The following is a 26,168-nucleotide window of genomic DNA, read 5'->3' on the forward strand; positions in this document are numbered from 1 at the left end:
TCATCTTTCTTTAGCTTTTTTGAAATTATATGTGTTCCTGAGTTTGTGGAAAGTATTCCTCAAGGGCAGCAGGTGCAGGACATTCAGATGGCAGGATGTGAAGCTCTAAGAAAGACTAGAGGAAAGGCCACTTTCCTTACAGAAAGACTCTACTCAATTCTAGACAGTGAAAGTTGCTTTTGAATTGCACATCCTGAAAGTATTGATCTTTAAGGCTGAGGCTGTGTATGCTTTGAATTTTAATGTTCCTCTCCATTCTCTTTTTCTAGCTGGAACACTCACAGCTTTCCCTAGAGGATTATAAGTTTTGATATTCAGAAGACTGAAGGATGCCATCTGAGAGGTGCCTGAGGTATAGTACTTGGTAGTGTGTAGGAAGTTATTAACATTTAGGATGATGTTTACCAAAGATTCAGTGAAGAAAGTAGAAAAAAGTAAAACTACTAGTTTTGTTCATTAGATGGGAATTCACGTTATTAAATACATATCCCTGTTATAATCTGCAAAATATTACCTTGTTGCTTCTTATCTCAGGCAAGGAAAACTGTGCCTGGGATTGATTGGAGCCCCACAGGCTCCTCATACCTTATTTATGCCTTAGTCTATACTTGGAATTTTTGATTGTGGAAGCAACTGGCATTTTTTGCATCTGGAACGGTGGCTGGTGGTAATTTTGGGTCTGTGCAGTTCCACTGTTCGGGACATATTACTTTTCCAGTTATGTGAAATGTCTTCCAAGATTCTCTCCAAATTCATCTTTCTGCCTTCCCTTGTGTCTCCTTCCCAGTGTAGCCTTTCTCATTTGTTTGTACTACCCATTCTTGCAATAGAGAATTTGTCATTTATAATTTAATTACTTTCTGGGAGCAGAACATGGTTCTTTCAGACAGAACACTCTGCAGAATTTATTAACTGAATTGGTTTTTTGCAGAACTTTGCAGTAGTGTGAAATGCTGGTGGTTCTGTTTTAGAGTAGTTAACACTCTGATCTGGTAGCTCAGAAAACTCCCTGATATGACTGGGACACCTTATCATTCCAGTTCTGTTCCCCTTTCCCTGCCATACTTGTGCAGCAGAAGAGGATCAGAACTTGCTTGCTTTTATAGCTATTAAATTTATCAACTGACAATATCACTACAAATAACCGGTCATGTTAGGTTTAATTATTCTATGTATTTTCATTCATAAATTCCAGTTAAGTTGCCTTTCATGTGTATTCATTCTTCATATGTGATTAGCACAAGGGTTACAGGCAATTAATTTTTCACTTTGGTCACTGAATTGAAAAATGGATTATGATAGAACTCAGTTTAAAATCCCAGCTATGTTCTCTATTGAATGAAATCGTCCTCTGGATGATGGTGAAAAAAACAAGAGGAATGAAGGTCTTGATTTACAACACTGGGAGAGAGGCTAATAAAAACAGAAGTAAAGAGAAACCATCTCAGGGTATCATTAATGTATTATACTTGCCCTAGTTTTAGTCACTTTGCTATAAAAATTACAGAAGAGAAATAACCATTAAAAACAATTCTCTTGTGTTTAGCAAGTTAGATTTCTTGATAACTGTTATTTAGAATATGAGTTGGGTTCCACAAACAGAACAGCTGAAGAAAAAAGAGTAATTTGAATGAGCCCTTTTGAAATGTATTTAGGGCATGTCCATATGTGAAACCTGAACTGTCAGAGGAGTAGTAAAATTCTTCTGTTCACTGAAAATTCTTCTGTTCACTGAACACTCTGTTCCTGTGTTATTTCTCTTTAGCCAGCCTTCTTCTAGAAGTAATGTTTTAGTTGTTGACTTTCTAATAGAGCAGCTTAGATTAGGGCAAACAGTCTGCAAGGCAGGTCTGCAGTAGTTTATAGGTGCCCAAGGTGCAGAAGTAGGATGGGCAGGAAAAGGAGAATATCACAGCCACACAGCTGCTGCATAGTACATGTATGCAGTGAATTACGTGATTGTGCTGGAAAGATGATGGGTTATTCACCCCTTTAAAAAAAATCTTCACTTTGATTTATGCTGAGATGACTCTCTGTAAACTCACCTTCTATAAACACACATGTGGATTCTCTGGCAATTTAAATTGGTAGTCTCACAGAGCTCAAATCAATTGCATTGTTTTGTACCAAAGAGGATTTGCTGATATGTTTTGATTTGTTTCCATTTGCATGAACAGTTGTCTTGTCTCTTCCTTTTACTACAGAGAAAGGAAGCTGCAATCAGGCAGTCCTAGCCTGGATTATATGTGAATCTTATATTTGTACGTGGAAATATTGAGGTGGAGAAGGCATTGGCATTTTAAAATAGAGCAAACATCCTCTCCCTTTCCCCGGCACAAAACAGACAATCAAAAAAACCACTACAACACTTCATAAACATGAATAGCCTGAGGTGGTCTGAAAACATTCAGTTTTCAGACTTAAACATTCAGCATCAGACTTAAACAGGCCACCTGAGACCCTCTTGCATACATACATATACCCTCCTTTTCATCAGTGCTTCAGTTTGAACCACTTAAAGTTTTCTGGTGGTCCATTGACCTAAGCCCTCTATTGTTCTCATTTAATCCTAAAATTAATCCTGTGAGTTTAGCTGACTTCTGGTACAGGAAATGAGAAATCAGAACCATTGAGGTTTTTAAATTTGAGTATATAATCAGTTTTCATATGCTTTGTTATATTGAGCTTTTTTTCTGATGTCTATGCTGTGTAAAGGTTTTTGCCTGACAGGGTTCATGACTTTTTTGCTTTCCAAGAATTATCAAGCTATCTTGTCTTGTTCTGTATTCCTGACAGAATGTGCTTGTTTTGTACTTTATTTTTTTTTTTTGTTTTTGACGGAGTCTTTCCCCTTTCCCCTCTCAGTGTTCAGGAAATGCTGACAGGTCAGAGGCTCTGTCAGTCTAGCTCCCACAACGATGCTGTCCTGGCAGCTCTGAACCAACAAAGAAGTGATGGCATTCTTTGTGATATTACCCTTATTGCTGAAGAGCAGAAATTCCATGCACATAAAGCAGTCCTGGCAGCCTGCAGTGACTACTTCCGAGTAAGTCCCAAGATATTTCTATTTATATAATTATATTAAAAATTGTCATTGTGGAGGATGGAGATAATTATAAATATAATATAAATATCATATTGAATAAGATTTAAATCTGAACCTTTGTAAAATGCAGGATTATTGCACACTCTGTAGAGTATACAACTTTAGATATCCATAGGAAAGAAATGTTGAGAACATAAATCAGATTTTTTTAATAATTATTTATGGTAAGTCTTCTTCTCCCTTTGCCCCTAACAGAGCTAGTCAGTGCACATCTTTCTATGAATGTAATGCCCCAGTAAAGTGAGAAAGTGGAAGATATGTTAATATGTAGAAATTTTTGTAGAACACATGAGAGCTGTGATTAGAGGATGGTGAAGAAGAGACTGAGGGAAGACCTCACTGTGGTTTCAACATCCTCACAAGGGGAAGCAAAGGGGCAGGCACTGATGCCCTCTCTGATGACCAGTGATGGGACTCGAGGAAATTGCATAAAGCTGAGTTGGGACATTTAGGTTGGATATCAGGAAAAGTTTTTCACCCAGAGAGTGTTTGAGCACTGCAACAGGCTCCCCAGGGAAATGGTCTCAACACCACACCTGACAGAGTTCAAGAAGAATTTGGACAATACCCTTGGGAATGTGGTGTGACTCTTGGGGTGTCCTGTGCAGGGCCAGGAGTTGGACTTTAATGGTCCTGATGGCCCCTTTCCAAGTCAGCATATTCTATGATTAGAGTATGGAAGTATGGGGTGAGGGAGTTTAAATTGGATATTTACTATGAGGCTGCTGAGGCACTGGAACAAGCTGGTCCGAGAACTTGTGGCTGTGGAAGTTTACAAGGCCAGGGTGGATGGGGCTCTGAGCAGCCTGGTCCAGTGGGAGGTGTTTGTGGCAGCAGGTTTGAAACTAGGTGATCTTTACCCTTTCAACCCAAGCCATTCTATGATACCGTGATAAATGCAATTTATTTCAACTTGAGATTGGATTTTTGTCAGATGTAAATGGTTGCTCTCAAAGAGGAAGCTATAATAATTTTAATAATTTCTTTAATGTGATAAAACTTATTTTCAGAAACAAGTGTTTCCAAGACATAAAATAAAATATTCCCTGGGAAGTCTGATTCAGGCAATTCCAGTCTAATTCCAATCTAGAATTGGAGCAACTGAAAAATCATGTTTGCTCATAGGAAAAGTATCCTTTATATGAGGCAGTTCTACTAACCTTTATTACAATGTGCCCACTCAAAATATTGGACCATCTGTAGCTGTGTAGTTCACCGGTATTTTTAAGTGTGAGTCATCCTGTTGTTAATCAGAGACTAAAGTTGAAATTAATTTAAAGGTCTGTTTTCTCTTACAAAGTAAATTTATTAAATATTTTGTCTACACAGTAATTGTAGTGTGATGAACTTCGTTATTAGGATCTTTTTGTCTTGTTACAATAGTAATACAGTGTATGACAACTTCTCTATATCTCTGATTACCTAAGCAGGGTTTTTATCTTCCTGTCAGCTCTCTCTGACTTTTGGTTAGAATTTAGACTTAATTTATTCTGTGTATTTAAGAAATGTTATTAACCTTGATGTGACTTTTGCTGTGACGGTGTTGAGCCAATTGATTGCTCATTTTTTGAGCTTATCTGCATGCTTATGTGTTCTGCTACAGCATAGTTTGTACTGCCACATTGCTGATGTTGCTTCATCATGATGCCCAGGCTCTGCTGTAACAGAGATTGCTTTGCTTTTTTATTTCCTTTAACCCCAGTGCACAGAGAGGGATTCTGGACCTTTCTACTTGTAGCAACTGCTGTGTATACTTGCCAATTATAAATATAGTTCCTGTTCTGGTTTGGTTGAAATATTTTCATAAGGGTGCCATATCATCTGTACCTGTGACACTCTTTCCAGAGCTTATGGTTCCCTGTGCATAGAAACATCATGGAAAGAGCACCTCTGCCCGGTGTTTCAACAGTGTGGTAGGAACAGCTTCTACTTTGGTCACTTATTGATTGATGTTGAGATTTGGGGCACTGTGATTTATCCTGTTATTTCCAGTTGAGTTACTTGGTAATGACTGGACAGTAATTGCAGGTTAAAATTTTAATGCCCTTTATTGCTACATAAATATTTTTTATTTTAAAAGTGTTGAGAGAATGCTTTATGCAGCATTGAGTAATTTGATCTGCCTCTAAACTTCTGTGGTTTAGTAGGATGCATTCTTCAGACTTTAGATATTAGCTATAAATATGGAACTTGTGCTTTCTGAAATCAGGAAAACAGGTTTTTATAAATAGACAAAAATCTTTTTTTAGAATATTGTGAAGTAAGATCTATATTGTGGAGGAGGATGGCAAGAAGGTCACACTATGTTCCTAATTCTAATAATTTAGAAAAGCAAGAATCAATTAAAAAGTAATAATGTTTTCAGAGAAGTTATTGATCTTTTTATATCTAGGGAGATTTTACCTAATTTGAGCTACTTGCGTATTCTTTTTCCAAGAATTAGAAGAATTAATCAAGCTTAATTTTAGAGTTGGTAAAAAGAAAGAGGCATTTCCAGAGGATGATAAAGGAGAATAGCAGATTTATTCAGAATGACATGAGTGATGATCTGGAAGTGCTGGATCTCTTTTAAGTGGTCATAAAGGAAGGGTCACATGCTTCAAACTTAGCTGTTATTATTATATAATATTTTTACCCTTATTTTTTTTCTGGAGGAATTCTTAGACAAAACTTTCAGATTTTCTAACCCTAAAGTCATTTATGAAGAACTCATTGCCATGTGAAACTTGCCAGTATGGATCTGCTGCTGGCCCAGGCTGAACCAAGCAGGGGAGGATAGTAGCACCTCTGTAATCTGTTAAGGGGAACAAAAGGTACTGTACAGATGTAATTGTGGCCAGAGAAGAGCAGGGTGAGAATATGGCAGAGGAACAACTGTGCAGAAGGAGAGACAGGAGGTGCTCCATGTGCTGGAGCTGATGTTCCCCTGCAGCCCATGGTGAAGACCATGGTGAGGCAGCTGTGCCCCTGCAGCCCATGGAGGTCCACGAGGATGCAGAGATCCCCTTGCAGCCCCTGGGAGATAGCCTAGCCAGAGCAGGTGGATGCCTGAAAGAGGTGTGTGGAACCCTGGGAAACCTGTGCTGGATCCTGGCAGGGACCTGCAGACCCGCGGAGAGAGAAGCCCATGCTGGAGTTTCCTGGCAGGACTTGTGACCCTGTGGGGAATCCAGGCTGGAGCAGCCTCTCCTTGAAGGACTGCACCCCGTGGAAAAGTGACCCACATGGCAGCAGTTTGTGGAGAACTGTTGCCTGTGGGATGGACTAACACTGGAGAAGTTCATGGAGAACTGTCTCCCCTTGGAGAGACCCCACAGTGCAGCAGGGGAAGGACTCTCCTTCCTGCACAGTAGCAGAAACTGCTGGTGATGAACTGACCATAACCCCCATTCCTTGTCTCCATGCACTGCTGGGGGAGGAGGGAGAGCTGAAAAGGAGGAAGAGGTGCAGGGAAATTGTTTTTAAGGTTTATTTTACTTTTCACTATTCTGTTCTGGTTTTGTTAGTAATGAATTCTGTTAACATCCCCAATTTGAGTCCATTTTGCCCATTATGGTATTTGCTGAGTGATCTCTCCTGTTCTTTATCTCAACTCATGAACTCTTCATAATATTTTCTCTCCACTGTCCATTTATGAGAAAGCAGCTTTGGTGGGTGCCTGGCATCCAGCCAGCATTAGTCCACTACAGTCTTTTTTCCAGGTCTCCAAAAATATGTTCAATTCTATGCAGGACTCTATCAAAATGAATAATTTGTTTTTACTTTTTTGCCACTATTGTAAAATAGCTTCTATAAGAGTCTGGATGTTTGCTGTCCATGGAGGGTTTGTATAATTTTCTGCAGTTTTGTTCTGTGTCTACTTTGATGAAATTGTAGTGTTTTCTTGAGCAGTATGTTTTCTTAGAAATTGATACTTATGTCTTTCTTTTACTGGAAAGAAAAGTTTGTTAATGCTTTAGAAGGATAACTAAATGTTATCCTTCTAAATGTCATTTTACAGACTGGGGCAATTGACCCACTTGTGTGAGGAAGAGTGGACAGAGAAGGCCAGAAGTTTCCTTATCAAATTTTTTTTGAGATTATAGTTTGGAGTAAAATCTTTTGCTTTTCTAAGACAAGCTGGAGACCTGAGCTTCAGCAAAATACTTAAAGGCCAGCCTTCTAGGGTACCAGCAGGCCTTACATGCTTCCTGTTGGTATAGTTAGTCTCACAGTTCCAGCTGTGCAGAAACATTGAAATTTAAATCCTAAGAGTAACTCCTTGTTTGGATGTTTGTTACATTTGTACACCAAAATTTTGTGGGTTTTCTCTTCATGAAAGAAATCCCTTAGGGTATTGGATACAAAGACACTGTACACAAAGTTAAACTGCAAGATTAGACACTTGAAATTTAGGAATTTTAATTTATTTTCTTCTCCTGAAGTACTACTTCTTTCAAAAGGTCCTAAGGAATATAATAGTTATCTCCATACTCTAAAAGACTACTATAAAGAATTGTAAATATCTATTTTTATGTGTTCTTTTTAAAGCAAGAAACATAATTTTAGACAAACTTTTCCATATTGACATGCAGTGATTTGCCATTTGTCTCAATCTATTGCACTGAGACAAGGCAGTTGAGTTAATATGTGTAACTGTGATAGCTCTAGCAAGCTAAGTCATTTCCAATTAAAAGATTCCTCTGCTTTTTTCCCCTCTGGGAGCAAGATGAAATGTTACTGCATGACTTCATTAGTAGGCATTTACAGTGTTGGCAGGTGATTATATAACCTCAAGATTTTCTTCTACAAAATGCATTGGTTTTACAGTCAGAAAAACTCTTCTTCCCTGCTTTTCATTTGAGTGGGTTTTTAGTTGCAGGACTTTGATCTTTCTCAAAAAGATGCAGATTTTTCATATAATTTAGATGAACAATTATATCAATTATCTGGAATAGATTTTTAAATGTCAATAATATTCTGATTCTTTTTCTACAAGGAGCATGCTCAACTCTTAGAAGAATTTTTCTTATCTGAAATGAACTAGCGATAATAATTTTGCACACAGACTTTCTACTACTAACTGCCACAGTTGGTTCTTAAGCAGTTTCTTCTCAGGGGTTTTCTGTTTTCTGTGCTCTCTTTCCTGCCCATTGTCAGATAGTTTCCTCCTTTGTCCACAACATTGCTGATTGTTCATATTTGACAGTATATTGCATTGTTTCATGATAAGGCTAAGGAATTAATTTTTACAAACCAATCCCTGAGGACTGAAAGGGTGATTGATGCAAATAGCTTTTGTAGTCCTGTTATATCAATCATAAAGAGGAAAAAGCTCTCCCTGATATGTCTTAGAGATAGATCTAAAGACCTAGTTCTGAGAAATCAGGGTTACCTGCTGCTTTTGCAGTATAGTGTAATTTTGTCTTTCAGTATTTTACAATTGCTATGTGTCAACTAAAAAAACCAGTATCTTCCTTTCTATTATACCCTGAAAGTGATGCTACTTAGAAATTGTCTTTCCAGATAACCTTTAAAAATGTAAGCTCTTCCCATTGGGCCAAATCAGCTCTGTTCTTCCAAAGAGTAGTTCTGCTTGCAGTCCTTCCCTAGCCCCAAGCCACATATGGATAGGTATGGCTGCTTCTAAACTTCCTTCCTGGAACACAGGATAAGGAGCAATGGCCAGAAATTTAAATAAGAGAAGTTCCACCTCCACCTGAGGAAAACTTTTCATTGGGAGTAGCATAGCACTAGAATGGGCTGTCCAGGGAGGTGTTGGATTTTGTGTCTGGTTTTGTGAACATGTTACTTATATGCCACCTGTTGAGAGTGAGAACTCAGTGCTGCTTGCTTCTCATTAGAAAGAAAGGAACCTGTCTAAAATAGGAGGAGGCCTGGAAAAAAATGGAGTTAGTTTACTAGGATAATATGAAAGTTTAAATACAAATTAGAATGTTACTACTAATTATTCAGTTATTCCAGTTACAGTTAAGTGTCAAGAAAGCTGCACATTCCTTCACTTCTCAAAATATTGTTTGATATAGGCAATTCAATTGTTTTACTACATTAAATCAAAGCATTGGAAGTAATATAGCATGGACAGGTGTGAGGTGTCTTTTATAATGTTCATCTGAACAAACTCTTTTACTTCTGCAGTATATACAAAAATGGTTTGCAAACTTTTTTAAGGTTTCTAAATAAATACTTTAATATTCTTCGAAATGAAAAAAAAAAGGAAATGTATCTGGGTTATTTTATTTTGTTCATCCTTATCTTTGTATTTAATGAGTTTTTATTCTGTGAGGCTCTGAAGCAATTTTTCTTTGCTGCAGACAGAATTCCCACTGCTCAGCAGTGTTGGTTCTGACAAAAACATCTACAAGAATATTCTCTTTTCTGAATTCTGTGTTCAAATTCCCAACAGTTTTTATTCGGCCTGCGTAAATATGTTTCTGTTGCAATTCTCATAGTTCATGAATTAATTCATTGCAATTGTGGTGGATGATAGACAATATGTGGTGGTATCATCTTGGGTTTTTTAACTTTTCCTTTTTTGAAGACCCTGTATGGTAAGTGTGTGCACCATGGCTGTATATGGCAAAATCAGCTCTGCAGTTAGTGAGATAGGCCATAGCAGGCTGTGGCTCAGTGTCTCAGACTGGTGTGATAACACCATGTGCTGTTTGGCTACTGAACTGATGCCTTCTCTCAGTTTAAAACCAGGAGAGAAAGGAGTCATTACAGGCATGTTCCTCTGGTTGTCCATTTTCTTCACTATGTTCTTTGCTTGCTTCAGGCTACCTCAGTTCAATTTTGCAGTGCTGCCATAACAAGTATTCTGACTTTGGGCTGGGCTCAGCTGCATTTCTATGTGGCTTAGTGTTTGCCCATGAAAACCAATTTATTGGGACAGGCCTGTGGCAGAGAAGCATTTTGTACCTGTGTTCTTCTCAGTCTCTATAGTCTGGTGAGGAAGTCTTGTGTTTCAGAACATTGTTGGATGCAGTAGATGCTCTTGTATATCTTATAGTCTCTGTCAGTATCTTCCTACACAACCTTGGGAGAAATAAAATTATTCTGTGGGTGTAGTGAAGCTGAAAATACCCGAGGGAATTATTTGGACAGCATATCACTTTAAGCTTCAGTGACTAGGACCCACATACCATTTTGATAACATGAGAAGTATCCAACAAAAGAGACAGAGAGGTGTTAGAATTTTTTAACATTCTTGAAATAGCTATTTTTCTTTTGGATACCCCCTCAGGGAGTGTTCCAGTCTCCTCTGTTTGTATAAGAAGCCCATTACACAGCAATTCTGGCTTTTGTGTTGCACAACATGCTTGTTTGAAGTTTAGAGGAGAATACCTGTCTTTTAATAAATTCTTCAGTTGCTTCATTGTCAACAGTGCCATTATTTTACATCCTTTTAACACCTTCATTTTAGTAGACTGAAATATAATGTTGGCTAATTGAATTCATGTCACTGTAGGCAGTGAATCTTGTAAAAGGTTGGATTCACTTTCACAGTGAATCTTGTGAAATCAGTGGAACCTTTGCATTTGACTGTCCTGAACTGCTTTGTAAAGTTCTGCTGGTTGCTTATCTTTGGCAAGAGTTAGTCTGTTTGAGTCAGCCAGGTTGCAAACTTTAGACATCAAAAACTTGTCTAAATCCCAGTCCTCTCACTGAATGACCTAATGTGTGAGTGGTGAATGGATCAAACTGCCTCTCAATCTAATCTCAATCACCTGATAGGTAATGCGTCAAAGGAGAGAGATGCCCTTAGCAGCCTCAGGTGAGAGCACAAGAACAGCCACACTGAGTTGGGTCATTGGCTTCTTGCTTTAGCAGCAGCTCTTTGTGATGTCTGGTGAAAAAGAGTAAATCCAGGGCAAGTGTATGTGGTCTGTTCCAGAGAATTCCCCAGCTGTTTTCATCTCAGGGATATTTCAGAGCAGAGTGTGATTCCTGTCTGTTCAGCAATCCTTAATAGGTCTTTCTTCTAAGCTTTTATCTTCTTTCCCATTGGGCCTGTGTAAGATTTCTCGTCCACCTTACAGGGTGGCCAACTGCCTGTTGTGTGAAGATCTACTTTTGTTTCTTGTCAGTCTGATTTCTACCAGTTTAATTTGTTTCCTTCTAGTTCTTCTATTGGAAAAGATAACCATTGGTTTTTCTCATGTCACTAAATCATCTCTTTCCCTGAAAACTCTTGTCTTAATCAGATCTCTTTAAATGCAAGCTGTGCAGGATGCTTGGGGAAGCTTCTTGCCCTTCTCCAAAGTTTTGACAGCTCTGGTATATGTTTTGTGAGCTGAGGGTAAGAGAATTGCATGCAGTAGGCAAGGTATAAACTTCTATACGAGCATAGGATTGATTTCTGTTTTGTTGTCTCTTGCAAAAAAAATTTCTAAGCTTTGATTACCTTTTTAAATTTTTTTCCATTTTTATTGCTGAGTACTGGGATGATTTTTTTATTGAACTCATATGTTCATTTTTATAATTGCCATTTTAGAAGCCAGCTGCTTAATCCATGCAATCCTTTTACAGTTTATCACATTATCCATGCCTTTACTACTTTGCACAGCTTTGCCTTGATGGACTTTCTACCTGCAGTGCTCTTGCCCTTTTCCAGAACTGCTCTGCATATGTTAAACATGAGTTGCTCCGCAGGAATCATCACTCCCTGTGAAAACTTTCCCATCTTTCCTTGTTCACTGTTTTATGTATTCAGTCATTATGTACTCAGGCAAAGATCTCTCCTCTTTTCTCTCTTGCTTAGTTTGCCTTACAGGCATTTAAAGGCCTCTGTCAAAAGCTTTTTGTGAATCCACATTGTGAAAAAGCAATGGTTACAGCCCAGCATAACATACTCTTTGCCATTAGGTTGCATCCATGACTTCTATAAGTATAGAACACAAGTTTGTGTGTGTGTACGTGTGCGAAAATCAAATTATCATCTCCTCAAACATGTGGAACATTCTTAGCTACTGATGAAATAACCTGCCCTTCCAGGGCCACAGAGTTTCAGTTTTGCAAATAGGCAACAAATGTACACAAAGCCCATTTTATATAAAAATTAGGAATTTTAAGACAATGTATTACATGTTCATCTGCATTTTCAGGAGCTCTTGTACCTGGCACTTAATCATCTATCTTGCCAGGGTTAGCTTTCAGCCAAGAAGGAATAGGTATCAAGCCTGTGGAATTTATGGGAATAATTAAATTAATGTTGTTGTGGTCTGTTAGCTAGGAAGCTCTGTTAGCTTGTTTGTTAGAGTTGAAGGAAAAGCCAAAGGATAAATGGGCATGGTTAAGTGCAGACAACTAAAAATAAAGTGAAGAGATGATTTTATAGAGGCATTTTTTCCAAAGGAAGTGGCTGATGGAGGGTAGAGCTTAGCTGGTGATGAAAACTACTGTGACAAATGACTGCAACATTAACACAAGCTTGGTTAGTCAAGTCATTCTTCTTTTATTTTGCAAATTGTTAAAATGTTTGTTTACTTTTTAGGTTTTTATCAGTAGAAGGGTATGAAAGAAACAAAGAAAAATAGTCAGTAAGCTGGTTTTATTACTTTGCCTTTGTATGAAAGAGTTTAATAAATATGTTGGTGGGAATTAAGGGTGGCACTTCAGCAAAATTGTACTATATTTTTAATGGAAAACAAGATTTACAATCATAATGGAAAATAGAAATATTTTAAAGGATATGAAGGTTATCTAGTTCAAACCCTCATAAAATGGGCCAGATGGGGAAGATATGTAGTGCAAACTCTCATAAAATGAACCATTTAAAATTTCAGCATTAGACTTTTCACATAACAAGTGTGCTTTTGCAGTTAGGATGCAGAAAAGAAGTAATTGCCATAGTTTACTATTGCTTGGAACATTTGGATGTCAGTGCCTAATGACATTGGCATCCCATTATATAAATGGCTTCTTAAAAAGGTAATTATAATAACAACTAAGATTGTTCCTATAGTTCTGTTAGATTAAGCCTTGCTGTACAACTATTATAGTAGAGCCTGAATTCACTAAGGTGGGACACCTGTTCTCATGGTATTGTATGAAGTATGTTTTTAAAATGAAGTTCCTTAAAGGTGTCCAAGCTTGGATCATGGTTTTTCCTTGGAGACAGAAAAAAAAATCACAAGAAGCTCTGCCTTCCTGAATTAAATGTATTGTGGTAGTTAAAATGCTCGTTCATAAGCTAAGTGACTTTTATTGCAATTTTATTCTGGGCTTGCTTTTGATATCACTTGCTAAAATCATCGAAGGATGTGAACAATAGGCTTATGCATTCACTGGGAAGCATTAAACCAATTTAGGCCAAAATTTGCAAATGTGACTCATGCCTTTCTGTGCTTGACTGGAAATGCTGGGGAAAAAAATCTGGTTTTAGTTATGCTGCTTTCTTTATTCTCCAAAAGGCAGGCCTGCTTATGGGTGTCTGTTGTTAGGATAGACTGTACATTGTTGGTGTTTTATGCAGTGCTTTGCACAGCAGTGTCCTTGCAATTCAGTTTTCTTGCATCTGCCTTAAAATAAACAATAATCTTGATATTCAGGACCACCTGTGGTGACTTATTAATTTTGAAATATTGGAACTAATAACTTTATTGTATCTGCAATAGTTCACAGTTTTGTGTGGTTTTTTATTCAGATACCAAGTTGCACATGGAAACTGTAGAATTATTTTGTTTTTATGGAACTACTTAGATTTTGAATATAAGTCTTTTACATGATGATGCAGCAACTCATTATGAGTAGCATGCTACAGAATTCCTTCTTCCATGTGGCTTAAATTACATTTGTGTACCTAAGCAGAGCTTGGGGGAAGACACATGGCACTGTTAAGCTCTAACTATCAAAAGATGAATTATGTTTAATGCAGGTTCAATCAAGGATATAACTTGCTAGCAACACATTTTTGGGGATTCTTTTTTTTTGTTTAATTTGAAGTTTTTGTTTGTTTGCTTTTGGTGTGTTGTTGTTGTTTCAGGTTTGTTTTGTTTTTGGTTTTTGGTTTTTTTTTTTATCTTGAAGTTTTTATTTTGACCAGGAATAAAGACCCTCTGCCTTGTTACAACCAAGAAAATCACTTTGTTCTTGATGGAATGTCCAATATACAAACAGGAAAAAAGTCTCACATCCTTAGGTTCTCTAAACAGTAAGGTAGTTCTTTATTGCAATTTTCATTACTTATTTTGAAGAATACTAAGAAAGGTACAAAAGATACATACTCTTTTTGTATCCAGAGTGTGACATAATAAGTGCCTTGTACATATCCTTGATTTGGTAAGCTCTTGGGGCTCTGTAATTATGTATCACTGTCTGACACTGAGGTACTAAAAGAAACGCCAAAGGTTCAGTGGAATTTGCTTTGCTAATAGTAATATGTGACACTTGAATACTGTGCATAAAATTGTATTGTTTGCTGCTCAGTTTTATTTCTTTAACTATATATTCTCTTAAACTATGAATGATGGCTGACCTTTCCATTTCATAGGATTCATTTTAGTTGCTTGGCAAATGCTTAAAAACCAATATTTAGGTAAATTTCATAGAGCAGATGAATTATTGTAGGCTCAGATATCAGTGACTGATGTTATGTGACATTTTCTTTGTGAATTTATATGGAACTTTTTTCAGAAGAATTCTGTAATGAGCCTCTTAATCATATTTCATGCAATTGGTATTGATGGATATGTTTTTCAGTGTTCAAGAGACTCCAGAGGACATGGCTGATTGGCTGATGATTTGATTTAGGATAGACAGGCTTGAATTGGGAGGGAAACAAAGCTAGTTATAAGGAGAACAAGGCACGTTTTTACATGCTGTAAAGAAACATTTGCATATTAAATTGGTTATTTGGATAAGTATACATTGCACATCTAGAGCATAGTTGATATTTGATGTGGGCATGGTCATCTGTCAAAGCAGTGTTTTGACTCCTGTTCATAGATTCTGAATGTATTCTTTTTTGTTGTGATAGGTGAAAACAGCAAAGGAAAAATGACATGGCTTATGTAATGAAGAATAAGAACATGAAGCTAAGGACATCCAAAGGTTATTTCAGGAGTGATAGAACAAAGTAGATGAAATAGATTATGACTTATTTATTTAATATTACTGTTACATGAACAGGGAATTGCTATCTTTACCACAAACTGCAAAGTGTAATGTTTTGACCTGAAAAAGTTTATAGCCCAGATAGAAAAGAGTATGTCAGGACTGGATACTTAGTAGCCCAAGTGACAGCTAAGCTGAGGTCCCAAATCAAAAAGAATGTGCCACTGATCAACAGATCATTGATGCCAGTAAGATTTCTCACAGGATTGAAGTTACACATGAAATGAAAACAATCTTGATCGTATCACATCATAACTGAGTTCCCTGAGCAGTGTGGGAAATTGATCTGAGGTCTCTGAAGTGTTGGTTTACTTTCTTCATAGCTTTTCTTATGCCCAAGATGAGAAGTACAATCCATTTCCCATAAAAAAAAGGCTATGGAAAAGATGAATGTAGAATTAAATGCATTCCCCATATGATGTGGGAAGTAAATTTGAATAAAATACTGCCCTTAATGAAGATGCCAATCTATTTTAAAATATTTTTTGAAAGCACTCAATCCAGTATCATTTAATTGTGGAGGCAGAAATTTGAGATGACAAATCAGCTCTTCCCAGAGTAAAACAATACTAGATAGTGTTAATTACTTAGAAAATTCAATGCAACAAGATGAATAGCTAAGGAAAACCTTGGTGACTTCATTGATCAGTTCTTTAGCAATTAATTTGCTAAGTGGAGGTAATTCTGAAGTATCCCAGGACATTATTATTGTGCAACTAAGTCTGTGGTTGAGCAAGAATTTGTGTAGGTCAGGGCTATGCTTTGGTGGGAAGTTCCAAATGTTTGTTTTGTATTATAGTAGACTTGGATCTAGGGCTGCTGGTTGTCACCAAAGCTGTGTTTGAGAAATCAAAGGAGGAAATGTTACTCTCAGAGTTACTGTGGGTTGCTGTAGCAAGCTCAGCTTACTTGTCTGTTTTTGAAAGCTTAGCTTTCTTTTGAGTGTTGCATTTAAAGTTGAATTAAAAAAAAATGGAAAGTGATGAACGTCTCTTCACAATCTTGCTGAGGGAACTTTGAGATATTGTAGAGGTTATTGCTATGCACTGATGCTGTGTACTTCTTTACTCCTAGAAGAGGGAAGGTATTTCTTGAAAGCCTCAGGTCACAGCAAGTAGTTACTTATGATTTCAGTCACAGAGCTGTCTTTTTAACAGCATAAGGCATAACCATTTGTTCATTTTACATAATTTACCTGTCTCCTGACACTGCATATGTTTTGATTCTGTTTCTTGCCTTTAAAAGGCCACTAAGATATGTGGAATTCACTGGCAAAATTTGCTTGTTCAAAGTACATACAACTTGGTTAAGTTGTTCTGTGGTCGTTTGCTATGACTGACATGGCTGTAAGGCTGATGTGTACAAATGAGGAAAAGCTCATTACTCTCATGGATATGGAACACCTGAGTAAGTAAGAAAATGACTCAAAGGCAAGGAGCAATTTGTATGTCACCACTGTGACAGTGAGCAATTTGTATTTTGGGGATTTTGACACACATCTTGTGTGTCTGTTACCCACGTATGTGTTCCTGGAGTGGTATGTTGTGAAGGAGTCCATATATGTTGCTGCAGTGCTGCCTGACTGGTAAAATCAATGTGTCTGAACATTTTAACAGTAATACATTATTCTGATTTGGTGTTATTTTACAGCTATGGTGCATTTTGTTTCTGAAAGCTAAACAACATGCTGAGCACAGGAAGTCAGATACAATGACTGTGCTAAACACCTTTTACTTTGACAATTTTGCCTGGTTGCATCAGATCTGCTCACATCTAAGTCTATACACCCTGTGGTTGTGTGTCATTCAGTTTTGAGCTCTTGTTCACTTTTGTATCCTATGTTTGTAGAAGAAATTGTTTTTATAAAGGTGCCTGAGACTGCTCAGGGCCAAGCAAGTTGTGTAACTACAGGTGTGCTCTGTGTTAAATGCTCACCAGCTTGCCACATTTCTTTGAAGTCAAGTTTTCAAGAGTCTGAGAATTTTTTTATGGCTTGAATATTTTTATCTAAGGACTGTGTGTTTTGTTTTCTTTTTCCTTTGGGAAAAGGAAAAAGCTTTGTTCTGTAGCTTTGTTTCTGTTTCAGGCCAAGATTAGAAGAAGAATGGAGGATTGATTCTTTCCTTCCTCCAAAAAGAGGAGCTATTAAAGTATCTGCCTGCCTCACAAAAATAAGGCCATCCAAATCTGTAGCAACTGAAATAAGTGTGACCTCAGGTGGAATTCCACAAATGGAATACATCCATTTGTGTCAGCATGTTGAGACCTGAATTTTGGAGGTGGCAAGTGGATTGTACTTAATTTGCATTGGGGCATTTGGTTTACTTACTTAAAATCTTAACTGAAATATCAGAATATAAACAATCAATCTATTTACCACAATGTTGCCTAATTATATGATTGGGTGGCAGAACTAGATCTGTATTATTAAGAAGCCAGAAAAAATTGTAAGTCCTCTCATCAGTGGGTTTTATTATAAAAGGGATCTTTGGTTAACAGTGGAACTTGTACTTTCAAGTCTCCTGAAGGTCTTGAAGCAGAAATGAGGCATAATCAAATAGATTTTATTTCAAGCTGAAATGTTTTAAAGTAAAGTATAATAGCATTGTTGAATTAAGCCAATAAATAACATTATTAACATTTCATGCTTAGTCAAATTTGGTAGCTTTTCTGATAGAGTTGACTTTGAGTTGTGCATTTGTCCAAATATTTTGTATTTCATTTGTTTTTCTTGTCTGTCACTTCTGCATTCACCTGAGATATTTATCTTATTGCCTTGTTTTTAATGTACCCAAGGGAAAAAGAAAGTAGTCTAGTAACCTTGTATTAAAAGCATGACTGATGGATCTATATAAGCTCACAAAACCTTAGAGTGTTTTCAGGGATGCATTTGAAACTGGAGTTTAACAGCTCAACCGTAACTCATTCTCCAGATACTGGTGAAGTCTCAAATCAGAATGTAATGGTCCATATTTTTTTCAGCTGAAACTACAGTATTCAGGTACAGGAGTGCAAATTAAAGGCTGAGTTTGAGTTCAACTTCTGCCTATGGTAGAACAGATTTTTTTTCATGCTGGATTAAACCTCAAAAACTATCAGGCTAACAAGGAAATTTGCCTGCTGGTGAAGGCAGTGTGGATCAGTGAGCAGTACAAAGTTCATTTAAGTGGGAGATTACTTTCCTGGAGGCTAATCAAGTTCAGCTGAATGTGAACTGTCTGAGGACCATTGCAGGCCTTGTCTTTTGATCAAATTCTTTGGCCTTGTTTCCTGAAAAATAGATGTAGCTCCTACTCAGTTTCAAGAACCTTCACAGAATATTTGAGGTGTGACTACCCCAGTGGACAAGGGAAGAGCTACAGACATCATCTATCTGAACTTCTGTAAAGCCTTTCACACAGTCTCCCACAACATCCTTGTCTCTAAATTAGAGAGAGATGGATTCAATGATAGGATTGGTAGATGGAGGAGTAAGTGTTTGGACAGTTGCTTCCAGAGGTAAATGGCTTAGAGTTTTGATGGGCATCAGTGACGAGTGGTGTCCCTCAGGAGTCTGTATTGGGACCATAATTATTTAAAACCTTAATCAAAGTGATTGAGTGCACCCTTGGCAGATTTGCAGATGGGTGTTGCAAGCTGGGTGTTGCAGTTAACACACCTGAAGGATGGGATGCAATCCAGAGTGTCCTGGACAAGCTTGAGCAATGGGCCCATGGGAATCTCATGTGGCTTAGTAGGACCAAGTGCAATGTGCTGCACCTGGGTCTGGGCAAACCCAGTATTAAGGCAGGCTGGAGGATGGACAGATGGAGAGCAGCCCTGCTGAGAAGGACTTGAGGGTGGTGAGAGGCTGGACATGAGCCAGCAATGTGCACTCACAGCCTGGAAAGCCAAACATGTCCTGGGCTGCACCCAGAGCAGTGTGGCCAGCAGGGAGAGGGAGGGGATTTTCCCCCTCTATTCTGTTCTCATGAGACCCCACCTGGAGTGCTACATCCTGCCTTGAGGTCCTCAGTATGTGAAGGAATTTGACCTGTTGGAGTGAGTCCAAAAGAAGGCCACCAAACTGATTGGAAGAAAGGTTGAGAGAATTGTGTTTGTTCAGACTGGAAAAGAGAAGGTTTCAGGGTGTGTGTCCTTTCATTATGTAGAGGGACTCTTCAAGAAAGCAGGAGGGGGACTTCTGATAAGGGCATGTAGTGATAGGACAAGGGGGAAGGCTTTCAGTTTAAGTGAAAGAAAGTAGGTTTAGATTAGATATTAGAAGAAATCCTGTACTGTGAGGATGGCCAGAGAATTTGTGGGTGCCCTGGCCTTCTAAGTCTTCAAGGCCAGGTTGGGTGGGGCTTTCAACAAGCTGGTTTAGTGGAAGGTGCCTCTGTCCATGGCAGGGGGGTTGGGACTAGATAATCTTTATGTTCCCTTCCAACCCAGACCGTTCTGTGATTCTCCACAAAGCCACAGTTTTGTGTCTTACTGGCAGCTTCTGATAGCCCACTGTACTCTTAGGCTGTATCTGTAGTTATAAATAAGGTGAATTGAGGGCTTGTTTTCTGGCCCTAAAAAGACTGGCATAACATGGCTTGAGACAATATGGCTAAACCTCTGTGAACATTTTGGCTTTGTCCATGCTGCCTATTTGGAACAGCCATAGCTTGAGTTATGTCCTGGGCCATAGTCTGGGCATTGCCTGGGAGAGTGCTACTTGGCAGGGGTCAAAGCTCTGCTGGAGCTGTGCTTTTATGCACTGTGGGTGATTATGGACAGTGACTGAGTTAGTTGTCTGATCCAGCTGAGTTTACTAAATTATGTGTAGTAATAAATCCTGTGTGAAGACCATGTTGGAATCTCTGTGTTAAAATAATCTCCTTAAGGTAAAGTTAGTAGATGTACACAGAAGTCATATAGGAATGATTCCTGGTTTTACAGATAGGATTCATTCAAGTGTTTCTTTGTATTTGTAAGCTTAACCCATTGTGTGGGATATTATCCCTTGACCAGAATAAGAGATGTATTAGTAACCACACTGTCTTTAGATGGTTCATATGCACAGGTCTGTAGTGTACAGGTTGTTACTGTAGCATGGTTGGAAGACACAAGAACGCACAGAGCATCTTTTACCTCTCAGCATTCCCAGCCTTTCTGCAGGCAGTTGGTGTCAGGGTTGAGGGTACAGAAGGTGTGCAAATCTACCCCTTGGCAGACAGGTGTTCCTTTGAGACTTTACTCTTTATTCAGGAATTGGTGTGTGAAAGGAATATTTTCCAAAATATTTATCTAGTAGTGAATTTCTGAGAAGAGAAACAAGAGAAGCTTATCTCTCCCAGACAGCGACTGCAGGTCTGCTTTTCCAGAGTAGGTGGCTGATAAGTACCTTGCAGCTCCTGGCAAGCTCTGAAGCCTCACATTAGCTACTAGATGACAAAAAAATACTACATTTTTAATGGGTAAGAAAAGTGGCTGAACTTGTTAGAAGTTTGGGTTTTTTTTTTTCTCCCTAGGTATATTTCATGGCTGTGTCTTACTGTATTTGTTTGATAAAGCTTTTAAACTATTTGTTGCTTCTTTTCTGTTGCCAGTTTGGAAGAAGCCCTGATATCACTTTAATTCAACAGAAATTGCAAAATCAGAAGGAATGACTGTGTGATAAATGTCATTCTTGTTTATATTGGATGATTTCCAGGAAACATATTTATGCCAAATTATGGTGTTTTAATGATGAAAAGTACTAATATTTTCTGAAGAGATTACCTATTTGCAGGAAGCACTCAGTTCTTGCAGTCACCTGAGTCTAGGTGAGACATGGAATAGTTTGGGTAAAGATGATGTAGTCAGTCATATGCGCTAAATAGTTATTGAGGGTAGGGCTTATTTTTTGCCTTCAAATTCAGCACTGCTTCGTGGACAGACTGCACATAAAAAATCCAGTGAGCTTATTGACTGTCTCAGCTTCTGCAGGTATCAGCCAGAGTATAGAAAGAAGATAGCAGACACAGTTATATCCATGAGAAGGGCTTTGTTACTGGAGTTCCCCAAGGTGTAGTGTGGTAGCCTCCCTAAAGACATTGAGTATAGCACAAAACCTACTGGGGATAAGTTTAGACTTTCTTTAGTAATGGCAGATGGCAGAAGTGTTCAGTTTATTTGTTCACAGTTTACTGCTTAAAAACTCTGAGTGGTGTGTTTTGTTAAAAAAGTGTGGGAGGGTGTCAAAGAATGGAGAATGGGGCTGATAATTAGGGAAGGAGTGGTAAGCAGAGGAAATGCAGCAGGAGTGCAGGTTGGGAGGGAAGAGTGAAGGGTAAAGAAGTTTAATGGGGATGAGAAGAAAAAGATTCTCACAAGGATTCACAGGACTGAGTATGATTGCTTCATTCCAGGGGGACAGGGAAGACAAATGATCTGGAAAGTAAGGCTGGATGAAAGGGAGAGTTGCTCTCCTCAGTGGTATATTCAGGGAAATTCCATAGCACCTTGCCTGTCTTCAGTTTAGACTTTATGATGTGAGAAACTGAGGCAATAACAAATAAAGGGAGGTTGTAAGTTTGGTGTCTGCATCTCCATCATTCCTCTTCATTTCATAAATTGACTACTGCATTGCTCATATTGTGGTCTAAGATGCTGATTTGAACAGGATTGCTTATAAAAGATGGTTTTAACTGCCTCTTCTTCTCAAGTGGTTGTGTATGGCCTATTCCTCCTTCTTATATACAGTGATACTATACATAAGTATTGCTTTTAGTGGTCCTTGTGTAGATTATTCTTTTCCCAGACTCCAGTTACCTTTTTTATTGAATGATACCTTATTGTGTGACTGTTCTCACTGATTTCACCTGAATTACTTAATTAAGAAGTATACGTATATTGAAGAAAATTATTTCTCTCAGTTTATCTAGAATAAGTATTTATATTTCTTTAATAATAAAAGGACTCAGTTACAAGATTGATTGCTGTGGTGTTACTGAAAACTTGGTATAGATCTCATTCTGCCTCTCAAGGCTGCTGCTATTTGGAATTCTTACCCAAAATTGCTTAATGGCTATTCTGTTTTTTCCCATAGGCAATGTTCAGTCTCTGCATGGTTGAGAGTGAAGCTGATGAGGTGAATTTGCATGGTGTCACAAGCCTTGGTTTAAAACAAGCCCTGGACTTTGCATATACTGGACAGGTATTGTACAGTTCTTCAAATTAAGCGACACGATCAAAAGCAACTACATTAAAAACTGAGTATGACCTTTTTAGAGATACTAGAAAATATTTTTCTTGTGCACTGCTCAGTACACGCTATTTTGATTTAACAGATCTTCATTTTCATGTACTGTGGGTGGATTTTTTCTTTAGAAGGATTGTTTAATAAAAACTGCTTTATGTGCATCATTGTCAGGTAGGGAACCATGGGCTTGCAAGCCCTTTTTATGGTTCCCTGACTATTCATAAAATCTTAATGTGAGTTGAATCTCCTTGCTAAATTAAATGTAAAGAAAAGTGTCTCTCTTACAATAAATATTTATAAACTCTGCTGTGTTTGACAAATTATATAATTGAGGGGAAAAGTAGTCTCTTATTCTCTGGAGAGATGCAGTTGAGGCATCTTTGTAAATGCTTATAGGTACTATACATCTGCATTTTGGCCCATTCATTATGGTACTTCAGAAAATGAAGAGTGATGCTCCTTTTCCCTCTGCCTCTTACCAAATAAAAGCCTGCCCAAAACAAAAACAAACAAAAAAAAGAAATAGAAAAAAAGAAGTATTTATGGCATGCCATATCTCTGCACTGCATGCTTGGAGAGTGTTGCTGCGTGACTTTGTCTCAGTTCAGAGTTCATGGATAGTGAGCTCAGAGCACTCAGCTATTTTTGCTTTGGACTTTAAAATTCTAGATAACCAAACTATTTCTGGAATATCACTACAGCAGTTGTGTCCATTGACGCACTAGTGACGTTTATTAGTTAATTTTGAAAGGAAGGCTTTAATCCATACTGTGATATTCTGAAGAGTTGTTGTGTTATAAAAATTTAAGGCATCTGCTTCCATATTGTGAATTGAGTATATGGCCTTATGTGGGGGGTTTTTGTTGTTGTTGTTTTTTGGGTTTTTTTTTTTTTTGGGGGGGGTTTGTTTTGTTTTGTGTTGTTTTTTCTTGTTGTTGTTGTTTTTATTTTTAAAGGAAACTAAGTAGAAATAAGGGGGGAAAAATTAAAGGGGCTATTTTTGTCACCAGCCCAGAAAACAGTTATGCTTTAGCATTGGTCTTGGAGACTATCACTTGAATTTCTTTGAAAGAAAATTGAGTTTGTTCTGCTTTGGAAAACATTGTTTATTCAAAGATATCTTTGATATCAATGATAAACAGAGATGCCATACTATATTAGTGAATTAGCTACATGACTTGTCATCGGTATCCTTTTCTTTCTTTCAGCTGAAAGCTTTTGTTAAAAATGGACTGTCTTTGATGAAAATGGAAATGTTAGGTACCTGTACATTGTCATATTAGTAATTTAAAACTATAGGTTGATTAAACTCCGGTTAAATGAAAGTATCATTTTAGAAGACGGGTTGTAATTGATTTCTATCTGACCCATCCCATCTGCTGTGATTAGAGGCATTCCCCATCTTTCTGCAAAATTCAAAGTCTAACAAACCTGTGTAAAATACATTGAGAACCTTTGAAAGGATGGATGTGGCTTTTATGTAACCCAGCAAATGACCCCAGGTTGCTTCCAAGATAAAATCGTCAGATCCCTAGGAATTATGTACCTTCTGTCATTGGTCCTTTAGAGACTTTTGAGTCTCTCATTTTCAGGCATAGCCTACTTTGAATAAGTGAGTGGGTTTCCTGAGTCAAATATAGATGTGCACGTATGTAGCTGCTCATACATAGAAGTGATTATAAGGCGAGGCTGGCTCTGTCGTGTCTGTCAGATGCACCAAGTTCTACTTGGATGCAGAGACAGATGAGAAGGATTCTGTAAGAGTTGTTCAAAGATGCCTTTGAAGCACAACTCAGTGAAATGTGGGTCTGAGAATTAGCAAAGTCTGGTTTCCCTTTCATCCTTGGAATTCTCTTCTGGCACTGTGTTTGTATTGAGCATTGCTTGTGGTCTGACTCAGACTGACAGAATCTGAGTGAATATTTCAAGGTAGTGAGTGGGAGTAATCCACAAAGGCTATTAATAAGTAACTGGATTACTCCATGTTTATATCAGAGAGTCCTGAAAAAAGAATTGTCTTTAGCTTGGTTTGCAAGCTCTTCCTGTTTTTATAAGACAAACAAAATCTTTCTCAGTAATCCAACAGTCATTCATGCCGAATATAACCTTATATTGCTCTGAAAATATGAGTATCAAGATGTGAAGTGACTCTTAAAAGTGAAAACCATGAACTTTCTCTCTTCTTTTTTTTTTTTTTTCAGTCATATTTGGCCAAAATATTAGTTCAAAAAATTGGTGTTTCTCTAAGTAACACTGTGGAACTCCCTAAAATATCCATGTCTAAACAGAGAAGTAATTAGTTGCAGCTTTCTTCTCTTTACTTCTTTAATATAGTACCCTTATATTTGGCACATTACACTTCAAATTGAGTGCAGCTTTCTGTGTAAACTAATATGCTGGAGACATCTGGTGGAAATATTTAATATTGCATGATGGCAATATTTGGTGTCTGCAGTTTTTGAAAGTTATTAAAATGAAGAAATTTAATTTTTAGAATGACCATGAAATCTGTAATTAAACTCTGTCATCCTTGCCTCTTTTTGTTAATTTGAAATCTTCCTGCAGACTTCAAATACAACCTTCATCTTCCTGTCCACTTAGGCAGACAGTACCTTATTGTAATTACTGTTGAAAATATTTTGCTTTATAGGAAAAATTGATTGTTCAGGAGAAAAGAATATATCAAAATTCAAATTAAGTATAAATAATATAACTCCAACTGAACTAATCTATAACTATGATCCTTAATAATTACAAAGAAAGAAATTTTGGGACAGAAATCAATAAAAACTGACAAAAGGAATGGCAGTAGACTTTGATTTTGTTCTTTGCATGTATGTTCTCAGTAATACTTCAATAATAAAATCTTCGGGAAAAGATGTCTTAGATATGTTTCATCTTGTCCATAGGCATTTTACTATGTAACCCCCATATTCAGAATTCAGAGATACAGCTCTTCTCCTTTTTAGGTGACTCTTTTCCTGTTGCAGTTGCTGTATCCTTTCTTCCCAAAAGGGCTTTTAGGTCATTCTTTTACTTCATAGCTGGCAGTGGTAAGGCCAGGCAAGAGTCTCAGCAAGTGGATTACTCTCCCTTTCTTCTCTCAAGGGCATTTTGTGAGTGTCAGATGTGCCTTGGAAGGGAGATTGATCAAGTTACAAATCAATTTACAAACTATGTGTTTTAGAATACTCATGTAGAGAAGCAGTTCTAGGCAAAGAGTTTGGAGCTCACAATTCCTGCTGTGAAAATAAGAGCCTGTGTCACTGTGTCAGAGACTCATGGGCATTGTTGTCTACTCTTTTTGACTACTTTTTAAAATTTTAACCAATTTGTTAGAAAGAGACGTAATCTTAGAGGAATGGAGTAGCCACTAAATAGGCCAGTGTGGTTGTCTGATAAGTCATGGGAGCACTGGCTTTAATTTGCAGTGGATGATTGTGATCCTAATTCAACAAAAATATAAACTAAGTCCCATGCGTACTGAAATGCTTCAGACTTGGATCTTGCTTCTTTGTTAATATATGTTCTATCATATGTCTTTAAGCTATGGTAAAAATATTTTATATTTAGTTAGAATTTTATTTGAGGACTTCAGAACACATTGCAAAAGCAAGTAATCCTTGTCCTTATTTTTTTGCATCACAGGCAGGAAATTAATTTGGGAGAAAATAACTTTCCAAACACAGCACAGGACACTTGTGGCTTCTTAGTACATAATACCAAGTTCTC

General features: G+C 37.6%; 1 protein-coding gene across 3 annotated transcripts in view; it reads left to right on the forward strand.

Moving 5' to 3' along the window:
- Positions 1 to 26,168, forward strand: part of KLHL32 (kelch like family member 32) — a 121,203-nt gene that overhangs the window by 26,420 nt on the left and 68,615 nt on the right. For all 3 annotated transcript variants that reach the window (XM_036381184.1, XM_036381187.1, XM_036381186.2), the window contains exons 2-4: positions 270 to 352; positions 2,866 to 3,046; positions 22,284 to 22,391. In XM_036381184.1, the coding sequence (XP_036237077.1) occupies positions 330 to 352; positions 2,866 to 3,046; positions 22,284 to 22,391 (312 nt within the window). In that variant the 5' untranslated portion in view covers positions 270 to 329. The remainder of the gene's footprint in view (positions 1 to 269; positions 353 to 2,865; positions 3,047 to 22,283; positions 22,392 to 26,168) is intronic.

Source organism: Molothrus ater, chromosome 3, assembly GCF_012460135.2.
Source record: "Molothrus ater isolate BHLD 08-10-18 breed brown headed cowbird chromosome 3, BPBGC_Mater_1.1, whole genome shotgun sequence".
In the NCBI taxonomy this organism is placed as follows: Eukaryota; Metazoa; Chordata; class Aves; order Passeriformes; family Icteridae; genus Molothrus; species Molothrus ater.